The 13344-nt window shown below is 33.5% G+C and overlaps 2 protein-coding genes across 2 annotated transcripts in view; both read right to left on the reverse strand.

Moving 5' to 3' along the window:
• Positions 1-358, reverse strand: part of LOC118042595 (ribulose bisphosphate carboxylase large chain) — a 1856-nt gene extending 1498 nt beyond the window's left edge. The window contains 1 exon segment of the mRNA XM_073405551.1: positions 1-358. This exon segment is cut by the window's left edge and continues 1066 nt beyond it. Coding sequence (XP_073261652.1) covers positions 1-24 — 24 coding nt within the window. The 5' untranslated portion in view covers positions 25-358.
• A 4961-nt stretch (positions 359-5319) lies between these two features.
• Positions 5320-8182, reverse strand: LOC118042593 (profilin-3). Its single transcript, XM_035050305.2, has 3 exons — positions 7953-8182; positions 7044-7181; positions 5320-5844 (listed from the first exon to the last, which is right to left on the reverse strand). The coding sequence occupies exons 1-3, from the start codon at positions 8073-8075 to the stop codon at positions 5710-5712; spliced, it is 396 nt and encodes a 131-aa protein (XP_034906196.1). The 5' UTR covers positions 8076-8182; the 3' UTR covers positions 5320-5709.
• Between the last annotated feature and the right edge of the window lie 5162 nt (positions 8183-13344).

Raw genomic sequence — 13344 nt, forward strand, 5'->3', positions numbered from 1 at the left:
CATAAGCCCCTCCCTACAACTCATGAATTAAGAATTCTCACAGCAACAAGGTCTACTCGATAAGAATTAGGAGTTAATGAAACCTTTCACAGGAATCTTTCACAAAATTATCAACCAATACAATATTATCAACTAATCAGAATTTCATTATTAGACCATGGTATTTGATTCACCAAATACATCATTATTTTATACTCTTTCATATGTATGGCGCAACCCAATCCTTGTTTTTCAGGTTTCTAATCCTTAACTTTTTTGAATCAAAATATCTAAATAATAAGAAATCTCCTCTTGACAGTAATATATGTTGTATATGTAAATCCTAGATGTGAAAACATGCGGAACTCGTCTATGAATAAAAAAAAATAAAATTATAAAATAATAAGAATAGCTAGGTGTAAACCGATATGCTAATATGCTCTAATATGCTAAAATAAGAAATTAAAGGCCTATGGGATAGACACTCCATTGATGAAAATTTTACCAACTAATTCACCAATGGAATGTGTTTGTCGATATACCGTTTGTTAGTAATTCCACTATTTGTCACTAATTCTGTTGGTAAAAAAAAACCCGATAGTTTTACAAACGAAAAATACCTATGGAAATATTCTGTTAGTATATTTCCATTGCTAATAGTGGCATATGAAGTAATTTTTTTCAAACTCTCTAGAATATACCAATAGATAGATTCAATTTATATTCCCATCGGGAAATCATCAACAAAATACTTCCATCGGTGATAGTGACATAAGCAATAAATGTGTTTCAACTCTCTGGAAAATACCGACAGATGGATTCTGTCTATAAATTCGTTCGTGATAATTTAAAAAAATATTTTTTAAAAAATAAAATAGTATAGAATAATTAATATGAAATTGTATGGGTAAAAAAAGAAAATAAATAAACAAATAAAATTGTATACAATTGAAATATGTAAAAATAAAATTGAATAATATAATAAAATTTTATATTAATAAAATCTAAATAGTCATTACAATTTTATTTGTACAAATAAAAATTAAACTAGAACAATGACGTCACTAAAGGAGGAGGAGGAGGAGGAGGCTGGTCGTTCTGGGGACCATACGACCAAAAAGATGGCTCACATGTACCACCCATCTGTGATCTCATGTCTATCACCATTTGATAGAGTTGTTCATAATTCGTCGAGAGTCGCTCGTATTTTTCGGTGAGATGAGCCGTGTGTTGTTGCAAAGCCACGATCTCCCGAGACTGGGTACTCGATACCGATTAGGAGCTCTCATCGGTTGAGACACTACGGGCCGCTTTCAAGTTTTCGCCCGTAGTGTTGGAGAGTTTGTACATTCAATTTTTATCAGGTCTACGAGACGATCCTACCTCCGTCCACAAATCCGGATTGAAACCCAGTTGGATCGAAGGATTGTCCCCGTATCTCTTCCTCAATCGATTATTGTATGTCTCCTGAAAATTAAAAAAGAAATCATCAAATTAAATTCAAGAAAATAATAACTTACGAAAGAAAATGGTTCAATAAACATACCACAAAGTGTTGAGTGCAGTTGCTAATGAATTGTTGCACCTCTTTTGGCGGTCTTTACTCCGCATGTGCGTCTCTACAAAAAGCTTCATTGAGCTCGGCTGACGTTTAAAAAACATAGCCTGTAAGAAAAAAAAATATTGCAAGTTAAATATATTTATAAATAATAACAAATTAATTAATCCTAGATGTCATTAAAATTAATCTTATTATCCGTTTCACATGTGCAACAAATAGAACGGAGTTGCTGGTGTGCGTGGTAACTGAACTGTGAATTTGCTAGTTCTGGTTCTTGGCACTAGACTGTGAGCGTCGTGTGAACCGCTTAGATGTCACGTGCTGGATATATTAGTGCTCAAATATCCTCCAGGATGTATAGCAGCCTGAAATCTCTCCAAATCACCATGTCATTACAGCCTTGTAAATCGTTATCTCTAGCATATTTTTTTGCTTTTTTCTATGCTTCATACCAAAAGTCACGTAACCTACATCCATGAATGGATTTTATATTAGTTTCTTCTTCTATGAGTAGACATTGATTGTCATTACCTTAGTTCATTCTCATTGCATTCATAACCATATTCCTATAAGGATTAATATTATCATCTACAACTCCATGCACATTGCTAACACTAGAAGTTGACCCATCCATACTTCCTATCTTGCTCTCATTACTCATAAATAGCTCTATGTGTTCATACCAATACATGTAATCCTCCATGAATCCTTTGTGTAGCAGATGCATCGTTACAACATCTTAATGAAGAAACTTTGTATTCTTACACCTCCTGCATGAACATATAATACTGCCTCTACTAAAATTTCTCAGAATAGATATTATGAAATTAATAAAACTCCGAACCTCATTACAATAATCCATCATCTGCAATCCTTAGAGTGAATCTCAATACATTCATGACTTCTATTGAACCTCTATAAAACAATGATGACAACATATATTAATTAACTACGTTAAGTAAGATTATCCAACTTACTTTCAAAAATCTCTTAAATAATCAATATCAATTATCTATGAAACACATACAAATTTATACACATTAATTTATGTAAAATACAACTCGGCAATAAAATTGATAAAAAATAAAGCAGACCCGTTAAACAAGTTAATGTTTATTTCATCACAACACACCTAAGTTGAAAAATAGATATAAATTTTAATAATTTACAAACAAATACAATTTTAAAAAATCTAAAACAAACAAGTACCAAATTATAGATCCATACTACATCTACCAAATTATAAATCCAAACTATATGTTTGAGAAAAAAACAATGAAACAAGTAAACTAAACATCCAAACAAAATACATATACTAAAAAAAATCAATAATAAAATTGACATTTTAAAATTGTATTAAAATTAAAAAAAGATAGATTTACTTACTAAAAATAAAAAATCCACAATAAATCAAAAAACGAATACTGAGACTAGAAAAGATTTTGTTGAGATGAGGAGGGAAGGAGTTGGTTGCTGGTTGTTAATGTTGGGGGGTTGGGGTTAGATGCAAGGGGGAGAAGAAGGAGAAATAGGGGAAAGGAAGGTCGATGGCCTAGTTATATATTAATTATTACCGATGGAATTACCAATATAATTATTTTGTTTGTCAATTCATTGGTAAATTGGTTGGCGTGTTTGACACATCACTATATGAACAACCCGGTTTGAATCCAATTGTTATTCTATTAGTAAAATCATCCACAAAAACTTACATGTCATTGTACAGCTTGTTTTTTGTTTTTTCTTCATATTCTGTCTGGGATTCCCTCAGTATATACCAATGGAGTGTTTCTGTCAGTATATATCGATAAATTTAGCAATGAAAATTTTTCAATCGGTAAATATCATCGCAAAATACTAATGAAAAAAATTGTCAGTAATTCCATTTGTATTTATGGAATTTATGGTAGTGTATGAACCGTGTAATATTGATAATGATAATAAGATTAATCGTTATGGACACATGGCTAATAAGCATGCCTTTATTTATTGCTTGCACATTCTATCCCTATGGCAATGGTTGATAGTGACTATTCTATACGACCCAGAGGTGATACACCTAAGGTTGAACAATTGGTATCGAGGTGTGTTTGACTATTCTGGAATCTCATCAAGTCGAATCTCATCAAATCCCATCAAGTCATTACCTTAGGATGTTGCCTTGATAGGCTCATTAGACACCATAATCTAATTTGAAAATGGGTTTTATGAACCTGTTGGGTCAACAAGGCTTCTAGAAGGCTCAACCAATACGATAAGCCTATATTTAGTGATGTAATGGGTCAATGATATGCTTGAGGTCTACAGGTTTGAATTTACACTTGGACCTAAGGAAATATAGATGAGTTTCATCACTAATTAGACTTTAAGCTTGTGTGTATTATGAGTCTTACCTCAAACTAAATGACATGAACCACGTGGACAAGGTGTAAACTTACAATGACTAAATTTCTAATGATCGAGCCCAATGTTGAACTCAATTTAGAAAGTGATACAATCAAGTTATAGGATCATTAATTAAACTTTAAGGTGTTCGTGTTTGTGTATATATTAAAAAAATAAACTAAAAGGGATCAGTGTTTTACTGTGGCTATTACATGGTAAAATAACATTTTTACCATTAAGAAAAATAACAAGAGAATTGAAGATTGGGGGACAAAATGGTATTTTCACGTGGTTCAGTTGGCTTATCAAATTGGGTGGTTGTAAATTTGTCTTCTTGTTTTTTGTTTTTCATATTAAAATGACATAATTATACTTGGAAGTAGAAAAAAATTAAAATGAAGTGTAGGGGCTTTTTAGTCTTTATGAGTCTTAACTGCATAGTGAAATGAATGAATTGCCCTTAAAAGCAAAAAAAAAAAAAAAATAATAACACCTAGATGATTTGCATAATTTCATTATGGTTTTTTTTATATTATAATTGATTTCAACGAGGGGCAATTCATTATGAACATCCCTAGTAAATTAATTTAAACTTAGGATGAGATAAAGTAATAAATTGGTATGTGAAATGTAATAACCCCGATTTTTCTACATTTTTTTTCGCGATATATTGAAAATTTTCAGGTAAAAACAAAAATATATTTGCATGAAGTCTATTAATATGAGTTTGGTAAAGACTAGCGATTTAAGCAGAAATAAACCAGATAGTTTACATGAAAAACAAAATACATAAAAGCATGAATGAGGGACAAAATTGTAACAATGGAAAAAGATGCCTATAAAACTGCAAAGAGGCCACCAGTTAAAAAAAAAAAAAAAAAAGATAAAGAAAAGCAGATAGGGAGAGAGCTACAAATTTTGGAGAAAACCAATAATGCTCCGGTGGCCATATCTCTGGAATCCACTATTGGATCATGCTGCGTTTTGGATATGTTGTGCATATTACACTCCTTTATTAATTAGTTGAAAAATATTGAATTATGTCAAAGGCATGAGAAATATTTAAGTTGAAAAAATAATAGAACTTGCCATAAAAAAACACGAGAAATATTTAAGTTTAAAAAGAATATTGAAATGTACTATAAACAAACTAGTCTAAGAAATATTCAAAATGAAATACAGCTAAAATATATGTGTAAGTCAAGAACAGGCTGAAACTATACCAAGTTATAAAAATTTTATATAAAGAAGCCATAATGAACATCATGGACCTTCGAATTGAAATTGATATTGATAAATTTAGGAAAGCCGAGAAGACGAGAGTGATTTTTAAGAGTGATTAATCTCCTTATTTCTCTACCAAGTTTGTTTACATGATCATTCTTAAAAGTATATATAAACATTCGATTTTCATTCATTGACTGCATCATTATCCCTCAGAAAGAGGTTAATTAGTACTGTAATTCTAAATTTACATATTAATCCTAGATATGGACTCGGTATTCCCTGTAGATTAACTGCTTTAAGCCATCCAAATTACATGAAGCCAGCCATTATATGTTGTGAAATCAAACTTCTTTGAATTGAAAACAAACCCAACTGGAATTCAAACTCTCAAGCGTAAATTAAGAAAAGGAATCAAGAAGAAAATTGAGTGACCCTAGGATCAAAAATATAAATCACCGTCTCTGTCCCCGAGCTATTATTTCGCAGAGCAAGATCATCAATGCATGCTAGTTCATGGCCAGAGGCGAGAAACTGCATCCTGAAGCCACAGCGTTGGCCTACAGGCCCTGATCGATGAGGTAATCACCCAACCTCTCAACTATCATGTTACACTGTCCTGGAGTCAATGGCTCATCATAAAGACCAATAACAAGAGCTTGGGAGGTTTTCTTCACAGTGACGCCACCAGAACCCTGCAAATTGAATCATGCATGCAGCAACATTAAGATGTGAGATACGAAAATACTTCCCCACATGTTTAACAACATCCAAGAATTTCAATGCGTTTGTTCTCACAGATCGCCTTCTGCTAACCACAGCTAAACCTTATGAGGCCAGCCTTCATCAATTCTAGATTGATAAAGAAACATACCATGAAAGGTTTTACCATGAAAGGTTTTACCATGAAAATTACGTTATATCTGTCTGCCTACCTTGTTGTGCTATCAAAGGGCAAACAAAAATACATATCATGCTATTACTAGGTGGTGCCTGTGCCAGCAAACGAAAATGATGCGTCCTACGACAGATCAAGGACACCTAGTTAATGGCTATACTTTCCTATAAAGCAAAAGCAAAAGGCTACCTGTCATCCACGTGTCTCTGTTCTCTTGTGTCCACAAGAGGCTTAATGAAGGAGACTGGCTAAGCATGGCCAAAGTAATTAAGGACTTTCAAAGGTAGTCAGAACGTGAAGTTCTGTTAGATATATTCTCAAGGTTTTTATGTTTTAAAAAATATTTTTTAAAAATAAATTTACAATTTTTTATTTAAATAATTTTTTTATGTTTTCATGTACTCATGTAAAAATAAATTTTAAAAAAAATTAAAAATATTATTTCTACATATTGTAAAACAAAAAATATTTTAGAAAACAATCGATACCAAATGTACTCTTTGGATTATTCATTCATTCAAGGAGTTAAAAGTATTGAATTCCATGACAGAAAGAGTTGAGAGGAGGGAAAGTTCTCGTCAACATCAGTAGCAGAATATCATCAATAACAGTAGTCTTCAAGGAACGAGTCCTTGAATCAAGAAAATAGCAAGTGAAAAGATCATATGATAAAACAACGACTATACAGCTTACTTGCCTTCGCAATATTTATACTAATTATTGTAAACGTTAGATATGATGAAAGATTCAGGGTAAAAGGCTTTAATCATGGAGCACCAGCATTACCCTTCTTGTCAATTGCCAGACAATAATATTCCACAACTCTAAGCATCCTAATAAAGTTGACACCATAGCATGTTCTCCATTAAAATGACTACACAGTTGTGACTGCATTATAATAAATTACGCTGAACATGGCCCTAGTATAAACCAAAATCACTGAATTATCTATTGCATGAGAACCAAGGCAAGTAGAAATGAGAAATGATGTAGCACCTTCTTTCCACGGATCACAGCTCCAGGCTCTCCCTGGATCACCATGTACTTTGTGCCACCAAGGTGCAACCCAGTTGGGGCAAGAGATCCAGGCTCATCAAAATCTTTCATCATGGCAGATATCTCCTCAGGCTTAAACTGTAAACAGCCAGCAATGAAATGTTCTGGTCAATGACAGGTGAAAGAGGAAAACAAAAATCCAGTTGGAGCCATATCAAGCAAGAAAAAGGCATTCAACAACAGTAGAAACAGAGGCGATAAATGCATACAATTGCACAATCCAAACTGTGTATACAGACCACAAATGATGCTCAAAGAATTAATAACAAAATGTTTTTGCAGGCCAAACCGCTACACAGCAAATCAAAACAAAGGTTCAAATACATCCTTTAGAAGATGGATATCAAAAGCAAAACGAAGCACACCAACATCCGATAAATTCCCACACCACTTACGATTTACATCTTATCATGATAAACCACTTCCTAAATCTAACGGTGCGCCTTCGGGATCCTTAAAAGTCGGAGCCGATCACAAGCTGATTGCCAAATGCAGCATTTTACCAACAATCCATCTTTCAACAATTAACCCAAACAAAATCAACATAGAATCCTTCTTAATATTCATTAACAAGAAAAAACCCTTCATATACTAATAATTCATTGCCGTTTGCATGTCTTAAAAAACAAAAGCAATCCCAAAATCTAAAACTACAGGAAAAAAAACATTTCTTAGTCAATCATTCGTAATAGTAAATCAAACACCACATTGAATAAGTAAATCAAAAAATAAAAACATTTAAAAAACAAGGAAGGAGCATGTGATTAAAGAGCAATAAATCAGATCCAATCGAATCTAAATTATAATAAGATAAGGTAATTAGCAAACAACAAAAAATTCAGAAAGGACCTGGGGGAAGGTGGCGCTCTGGGCCCACACACTGCCATCATGGCCGATAATGGCAGCAGCCGTCAGATGGTTGCCCTCGATTTCGCACATCAGATGATCATCAACGTATGTTTGCCACGACATCTTCGATCAGAAAATCTCTACCGTCGATTTCTTCTTTTAGGTGTTTCCTTTCGAATTTCTCTCGTATTCTTGGCTTCTGTTTTGCAATTCTTTTGTTCATAGAAGAGGTATTTATAGTGTTTTCAAAGCAAGAGAGAGATTATATATAGTGGGCCCCAAAATGAATGACATGATTGATGATGGTTTTGCCTTAGCAATTGATCGAATCTCCACCGTATATTACAACATGATTCAATGACTGTCGTTCACCTTCTCCTCCTCAATTGCTTTTTTTTTTTTAAATAAAAAAAAAACTCACACGCGAGAATGACACGTGTGTTAGAACTCTTTTCTAGCCAGGGCAATAATCCCGCGTGGCACCTTCTTGGTCTAGTAAAATACCTGGTGCATATAAAATAATAAAAATCTTTTTTTTTTTTTTTCCGGCATTAGAAAAATCATCCTGTTTTCTATCCATTACATGAATCGGAACGGATGGGAAGAAAAAGAAATGATCTATCACAAAAATTTATCTTAAGAACATCTAAAAGAATATTTTGTAATATTTTCCATTCATTTTTCTCTATCCAGAAAACGTGCTTCTCTCATTTTCCATTTTAGTTACCTTGGACTGTGTTTATTTTCTTTGAGTTTTGGGATAGTTTGTCTATTAAATCTTCATATATAGGAGCTTTTACAGTGTTTTCAAGTCTGACTGGAATGTTTGGGGTGGTTTATCCTTGATATCTTCTCTTTTTTTTTTCTTTTTCTTTTTTTTTTCTTTTTTGCTCATCTATTGCTAGTATGCTATTGTTGAGCCACTCATCTCATTTTCTTTTATGTTGGCCTTCTGTTTAGTTGTTTGATCTTAATTTTGTCTTCGTGTTTTGAGGAGACTTTGAGCTTCTCTTTTGGTTTTTGAGTTCGATCTCGAGTCTCCTGTTTTGTTTGGTTTGGTATTTAACGAGGTTTTTGGTTTGGTGTCGTGACTTGCTAGGCCCTCTCATTCTAGGATGTTGATGAACTGGCGAGCTTTGACGTTTAAGATTTGTTGATTTGTCGTCTGCTTATTTGGTGCTTGCAAAGATGATTTATGATGATTTTTGGCCCTGTTATTTAATCATTTTTGGATTTTTTCCGCTTAATTTTCTATTTCATTTCTCTTTTCTTAACTTCTTTTTTTTTTTTTCGTCATTGCTTAGCAATTTTTTTTCTTTTAGAATTAAGATAACAATAATATTTAAGGGGTGAGTTATGTATTTCACTAATAATAACAAATATTATAATTAATTTAATTAAATAAAATTAACCAATAATATAATTAAAGTGTTTAAAATAAAGAGTATAAGAATATAAACTACAAACTCAGTTTTTAATATGATTTAACAAATATATAGCCATACCCTAAGTTGGTCTCTTGAGTATTATATTTTTTTTCACCATTTGAAGAAATATCCTCTTCAAGATTTTTTACCTTGATGATATACTTCACTAATGACCAAGAAATTTTCACTTCAACTCTTAAAGGATTACAATTATTCGAAATGTAACAACACTCTCTAAAAAATTAGATAATACAATTAAAGCTTATATCTATATAACTCACTTAATAACATTTAGAATGTATAAAGCTAGGGGTGTTCAAAAAAAACCGACTAACCGATTAAACCGAAAAAAACCGAGAAAAAATTAACCAAAAAAACCGAACCGATAGAAAAACCGAATAAACCGATTAAAAAAAATTAAAAAAACCACCCGGTCTGGTTCGGTTCCTGTTTAAAAAGGTTTAAACCGATTAAACCGGACCAAACCGAACCGGTTTAATTGAATCTAAAAAAATATATAAAAGAAAACATCTTAACCCTAATAATAAATACCCCCACCCCCACAAAAACTTTCCAGCTGGCCCCCCTCCTCAAAACCTTTCCAGCTGGCCCCCCTCCCCCTCCCCCTTTCCCCCCTTCCCCACTTCCCCCTTCAGCAACCCCACCCATCCCTCAGCAGACCCACACACACTGTCCCCTCTTACTAGTATCAACATAGAGCTGCCCCTCCCTTTGAGAGACGAGAGCCCCCCACCTTTGGATTTTTCTTTTCTCCCTCAACCAACCGCGAGCCGATCTTCCCCACCTTCACAAATCAGCCTCCACCGTAGCCCCATCTTCTTCTTCCCTCCCCCCCAGCCGTTTCCCCTTCTGGCCATTTCCTTCTCCAGCCACCCCTCGCCTCCTAGGTCTTCTCCCCTAAGCCACGGTCTCTCCCCTTCTCCAAGACAACAGCTCCATTTTCCTTTTCTAGCGACACACCCGAACAACCAGCCACGTACCAGATCTTCTCCCTCCCAGCGGTGCTTCTCTCAGCCACCGAGAGCGCCGCCTTCCAGCCCGCTGCTAAAAGATCTTCCCTCTTCCACCGGCCGCAGGCCACGGTCTCCCTCACCAGCACAAACGCGACAAAGCTCCCCCCCCAGCGGTGGCCGAACAGCAGCAGCCAGCAACCTCTTCATCCCCTCCAACCGGATAACCACTCACATCTCAATCGCAGCTTCAACTGCCATCGCAAGATCTGCCACCAGCAAGAAGAAAGAACAGCCAGCCAAGAAGAAAAAAGAAGATAGAGGTCACAAATCTAAAAAAAAGAAATCTGAGAACGGATCTGGACTAAAATAGAGCCAATTATTTGATTAATTTCGATTTTTCTGGTTTGTAAGGCTAAAAAACCGACCCGAACCGAACAAAACTGGTTCGGTTTGAACCGGTTCTCGGTTCGGTTCGGGTTATACTAACAAGGAATAGTATTTTCCGGTTCGGTTGAATTTTTATGTTAAAATCGGATCGAACCGGACCATGAACACCCCTATATGAAGGTGTTTAAGTGTAGTAAGTATGAGAATTTATACTATTGTACAAGTAAATAAAGATTTTAATGAACAAATATGAGTATGATTTAAGATTGAGGATTTAAAGTTGTTTTTGCTCTTAAAATAGCTTGTATATGATATATATTCAAATTTTATACCTAATTCTTCAATTGTTCCTTTGACAGTTTAAATGTCGATCGGTTCTTGTAGATTCCTAGTTGTTTATCCTTGATGAACAAGCGGTCAACTGGTTACTTGGTATAGCCAAATGATTGACCGATTTAACTTAAAATCTAGATTTAACAGTTTTAAGCTTGATGAATCTTGAATGACTAAATGCATATCAATCTTATAATGTATGAAATGTAAAGTGTGTGAATTCATTTTAATTTGTGCTATCAAGTAAAATAAAAAAAAATCACATAATTAGCACTAGAATGAATCCTTAAGAACTAAATTTTCTCTTGATTTACATCTTGGACTTGTTGATTTATTTCTTCATTTAATTATTCATGTTTATTGATGATCTTCATATAAACATGTTTAAACTTAATATCAACCAAGCATATCATTAGCTTGTTTTTCTTTAATTGTTATCATTAAAATACATAAATATTAATATGTGACTCCAAAGTCAATAATCTCCCTTGTTTTTATGATGACAATTAACTAATATATATATATATATATATATATATATATATATATATATATATATATATATTCTGCAATTGCCCCATGAAGACTTTAACAATTATTAATAATCTATACATATATGTTTCTCTTCCTTAATCATATAATCAATTGTTTTATATTTATTCTCTATTTTCTCCAACTCTCCCCCTCTTTGTCATCAACAAAAAGTAATAGAAAAGCATAAAAATATAAAGAAATTAAACATAAAAGCATGCTATAGTGTTCAAAATGTAATATCCATTACAATTAGTGAAACGAAATACAAAAAGATAAAATCATGAAAATGTGAAAATGCTTTTGCTACAATTGTCAGAAGGTATTTGATCTGTATTTCCATTTCCAATACTCTTGTGTTAAGGAGTTTCCCTGAAAGCTATGCTATGCCTTTTTACCTCTCTGTATTCCTACATGCTAGTTGTATCAAGTGTATCGTCCATGTACGTCTAAAGTAGGAGCACCTAAAGTTATGATATCCATAATTATATACATCTCCTTTTTTGAAGTTTGAAGAAAGTGGCATCCAGGACATCTTGTAAAAGAAAACCTAATGCATCGGTTAAAACCAGAGTGGGAGAATAAGCTAAGCTTTCTTTAACATTAAGTTTACTAGAAACCTTTTCAAAGTTTGAGTTCTGAAAAGATAAGCTTCAATCCTAAGAGATATGAGTTATCTATTTAACTGAACTGCATCTCATGCTAACAACTATGAATATTGAGATAACATATTAGCCATCATATCCTAAATATCCTTTCAAGTGTCACGTAAATAGCTTATATCCTCTTAGATATGGTGCACCTCGTCCTTAATATGTGCGAGATGACCTTCCATCTTAAATCTTTATGAATTACTACCAATATCTTCAAAAGAGGAAGTTATATGTGACATCTCAAACATATTAATAAACTCATTGTCAACACCAAATTCTTCTTCTTCTTCACCATGCTCTTCCTCATCATGAACACCCATTTGGTATTTAAGAACCTAAGCACCTTCGTTATTCAATACAAATTTCATCTTAGTAAGGGTTTTATGATCAATCTCCAAGTGCTTATAATATGATGTCGTATTTGTATATGTTAGCATGATATTGAAATGCTAAAAAAATGGTAGATAGACATTGACCATATGGTAATGATTTTAGTTTTTGATTGTTTGCCATAATCATATTCTTCATCATTATGTTTGGTAAGTAGATGGGTCTTCGTCTAATTATACAATCTGTCACGAGGTGACATCAGACTGATGCATTTTTTGTGCCTTCTAAAAAGGTTCATGAGTCGCCACCTAATATTATGGTTACTAGGAATCCTATGGTCTGCGAGAGTCTTGGTAAGAGACTGGTTGTGTAAGGGAAAGAAACATCACCCCCGGTGCACCTTACTTAAGGTAAGTTGCATTGTTTTTTGATTGTTTTCCAATGTCAAGTTTATATTTGTTGGCCTTCTTCTAAGGTCTAAAGCATATCTCCCTTCGTGAGAGTCTCTACCTCATCGTGTTTAATCATATCCATTCTAAAATCTAAATTTTAGCATCATATTTATTTTATATTTTATATCTTTAATACCTGAGGTTGTACTCTACTATGTAGTTTTACATCCCAAATATTAAAGTCTACACCTAAACCCTAATAAAAAAAAATAAACAAAATTGTTCCTAAAAACCATTTTGTTCCTATAATAGATTGATTTCTAGGTCTAGGGACTAGTTCCCAAACATCATTCCTTTCAAATTGG

The sequence above is a fragment of the Populus alba genome, chromosome 1 (genome assembly GCF_005239225.2).
Source record: "Populus alba chromosome 1, ASM523922v2, whole genome shotgun sequence".
NCBI classification, from domain to species: domain Eukaryota; kingdom Viridiplantae; phylum Streptophyta; class Magnoliopsida; order Malpighiales; family Salicaceae; genus Populus; species Populus alba.

Bases quoted from the DNA above. Each gene is read 5' to 3' on its own strand.
- LOC118042593 (XM_035050305.2), bottom strand. From the start codon at position 8,075: ATGTCGTGGCAAACATACGTTGATGATCATCTGATGTGCGAAATCGAG. The intron at 7,182-7,952 runs GTCCTTTCTGAA...GGCTGTTTACAG, and splicing joins AGAGCGCCACCTTCCCCCAG to TTTAAGCCTGAGGAGATATC. The intron at 5,845-7,043 runs GTGCTACATCAT...TTCAATTTGCAG, and splicing joins CTGTGATCCGTGGAAAGAAG to GGTTCTGGTGGCGTCACTGT.